Source organism: Castanea sativa, chromosome 3 (genome assembly GCF_040712315.1).
Source record: "Castanea sativa cultivar Marrone di Chiusa Pesio chromosome 3, ASM4071231v1".
Taxonomy (NCBI): Eukaryota; Viridiplantae; Streptophyta; class Magnoliopsida; order Fagales; family Fagaceae; genus Castanea; species Castanea sativa.
The window spans coordinates 3734848-3737991 of record NC_134015.1 but is presented as its reverse complement, the minus strand read 5'-3'; the positions used below and the strand labels follow the sequence as shown (position 1 = coordinate 3737991).

General features: G+C 34.9%; 1 protein-coding gene across 1 annotated transcript; it reads left to right on the top strand.

The window, feature by feature from the left end:
- Positions 1 to 685: 685 nt before the first annotated feature.
- LOC142627949 (uncharacterized) lies at positions 686 to 1258 on the top strand. The gene has a single exon (XM_075801848.1). It carries the CDS (start codon positions 686 to 688, stop codon positions 1256 to 1258), a length of 573 nt encoding a protein of 190 aa, XP_075657963.1.
- Positions 1259 to 3144: the final 1886 nt, after the last annotated feature.

Here is a 3144-nt window from a genome sequence, read left to right as displayed (position 1 = left end):
TAGTTCCAATGAATTCTTAACAAGCCATTATTGTGTCCTTTATTTAATCAGTGAAGTCTCATTAATTAGACTCTTATTTTGGGAAGCACCTCAATTTTTATTTCCTAATTTCTAAATATATTTGAGAATATATCATTGCATTGAAGGAAATTGATTTATGTATAACGCCAAGAGAAAAGTAATTTAACATTTCATTGCCTCTATATTTGGAGGCTCTCCAACCAAGTCATTTTAGTATAAAGTAGAATTTTAAGATTAAAGTGTAACGCCAAAAAACTTTACCACCTAATAAGACATTTTATGAATTTAAGTTTCAAAAGTAGGATTTGATTGAAAGATTCATGTATGATATTAAAAAACTTTACCAAGTAATTCAATGTTCATCGTTTTTAAAATTTGGAAGCTTTCCATTGTCCGTTTCAATAAAAATGAAAGAATTCTAAAATTCAGGTGTAACATCAAAAAACTTTACCAACTATATAATAAGACATTTTACTGTCTTTATTAAACTAATAAGACAACTTACATGAGCAGAAAGTAATTGAAGTTCAGTTGCCACCAAACCACCAAACTCTCACTTCTATAAACTAACACAATGCGGCTAGTGTTGTCTCATCATGCCTAGCTAGGGTGAAGGTTAGAAAGCTAAGAAAACACTATGATTCCCATTTCTCTGCTATCCAAAATGTGCTTGTATGAAATTGAAATACAAGGAGTTTATGTAAAGGCAAGTGTAGTGGACCGTGCTGTTCTAGTAGATGCTCATATTGATGAGCTAAGGTCTGAAAAGCCTTTGGTCGCACCTATTGTGGCATTTGATATCAAGTGCAAACCCAATTGCAATGGTGCAATGTTATTGATCCTTTGTATTGGGACTCGCTGTCTTATAGTTCAATTGTACTACTTGGATTCATTTCCTGAATCCATCAAGAAATTTTTGAGTGATTCAAATGTGTGTTTCGTTGGCATTGGAGTGAAGGATAAGGTCAAGAAAATACTACAATGGCCCCAGATGTTCGGTTGTAAGACTGGTGTGGAACTGGGTCATTTGGCTGCCAGGGTGCTTAAGAAGCCTAACCTTGATGGGTGTGGTTTAGTTGAGTTAGCTAGTGAAGTTGGGGCGTACTATGAGGAGCCAAAAAGTGTTACTTTCTCAGATTGGGGTGCTAGGGTTTTTTCACATGAACAGGTCAAGTATGCCATTCATGATGCTTATGCTTCTTATCTTATTGCAAACAATCTCTTAAGTTTGCTCTAGGGTTATGTTGTAAGGATTGTATATCTTTACAAGTTTGTGGTACACTTATTTTATGGGATTTATATGTTTTTTTATTATTTAAGATATGCGTGATTTATGAGGTTATTAATTAGTCCTTGCATGGGACTGGAGGAGGTTCATAGGTTCAAACTTTGTTTAGAGAAATGAAAATTTAAAGAATAAGGGATATTCCATTGTGCTTTTATATATATAGCATCTATCTTCTATTTGCTCCATGCATAAATCTAATATATAATTCCATATATATTATAGTAGAACTTGTCCACGTGAACCACACTATGAAACATATTAATATTGCATGATTTGAAATGAAGATATCCTTCTAAATTTTAATATACAAGATTTTTTTTTTTTTCTTTTGGCATAGATTTCACCAACATTTTAATAACCCTTAGAATATTTCTTTTGACCAAAGAGTGTATAGATCGAAATCTTATTGCCAAAATTAATAAAAAGCAAACATGATTCGTAAATTTCTCTTAATTTAATTCAAAATGTTACCAGAACGCATTTGTGCTTGTTTTGTTTTGTTCATTTTTTTTTCTTATTTAATTTATGTACAGATTTTTAAATTTCATTTCTTCTAGATGTAAAAATACTTTTATCCCGATCCAACTTATTTTTAAACAAAATAAGTCAATAATAATTTCCTATATTAATTCAACCCTTACACTATTGTAAGGACACAAATCGAGCTCCTGGCCTACAATCAGAAGGGAAAGGGCTTGAAATGCCTTTTTACAATAAATTTGTTGAAAGTGAGATTGAAATCTAGATTCTAAAGGTGATTTAAACAACAAAGAAAAATGGGTTTTGGGCCCAATGGCACAAATAGGAAGTTGTTTATAAGAATATGAATGAAAATTCCTCCTCAGACACAATCCGAGGATAGTTTATAATACTGCTTCTCAAGGTAGATTACAATTATGGACAGTCAGATTTATCATATACTATTCTTTCTTTTCTCTCCAAAGAAAGCCTCCCCTTTTTCCAAAGGTCCCTTCTCTCATTTATATTTCCTCCTCCTCCCCTTCTCATTTTCCATCTCATGGTTATAACGCTAGCTTAGGTACTTGTCTCATCCATTTGTCCTGAATTTTTCTGGAGATAGGAGCCAAGTTTCAAACCTCATGTTCAGGTCCCATTTCTCCATTAATGTAGCCAGCATATCAGTTGCAGAGTCTTTAATGCGGGGGCGGAGGTAGCAACTTTATCTTAGATATTCCACCGCCCTTTCTATTATCCTCCACGTGTACTGTGTCTTCCCGAAACCATAGGAATTTTTATAACATAGCCTAGGGATATTAAACCTTCCCTTCTATTACCTCGGCTTCATTATCCAATGACATAATCTTCCTCGGACATATTTATTCAGACACTATCACTTTTTTACCTAGTATTTTCTTTATGAGATACATTCACACACCCTTAGATCACTTGATGTCTTCGGATTGGGCTTTTAGCCCAAAAGATATTCTTGGGCCACCTGTAGAGAGGGAAAATTCCCAACCTATCACAAGCTGACACATCATATTACCAAGTCCACAAAATACAACCAATTACAAAGCGTCACGTACTGCTGCTAGGTTTTGCCATCACTATTCATAAACCAATAGAAATTTGCCAAGTGTCATTGAAATAAAGGCATGAAACTGCATCAGCACGTGTAATCGATGACACAAATAGCCTTGCACATGTAAGCAATGACACAAGCAATCCAGCACGTGTAAGCGATGACACAAGCAATCCAGCACGTGTAAGCGATGACACAAGCAATCCAGCACGTGTAAGCGATGACATAAGCGGACCAATCAGGCTGTGTCATGTGTCACCAATCAAACTCTGCCACGTGTCGCTCACCCACC

Coding starts and splice junctions, on each gene's coding strand:
- LOC142627949 (XM_075801848.1), top strand. CDS start 686: ATGTGCTTGTATGAAATTGAAATACAAGGAGTTTATGTAAAGGCAAGT.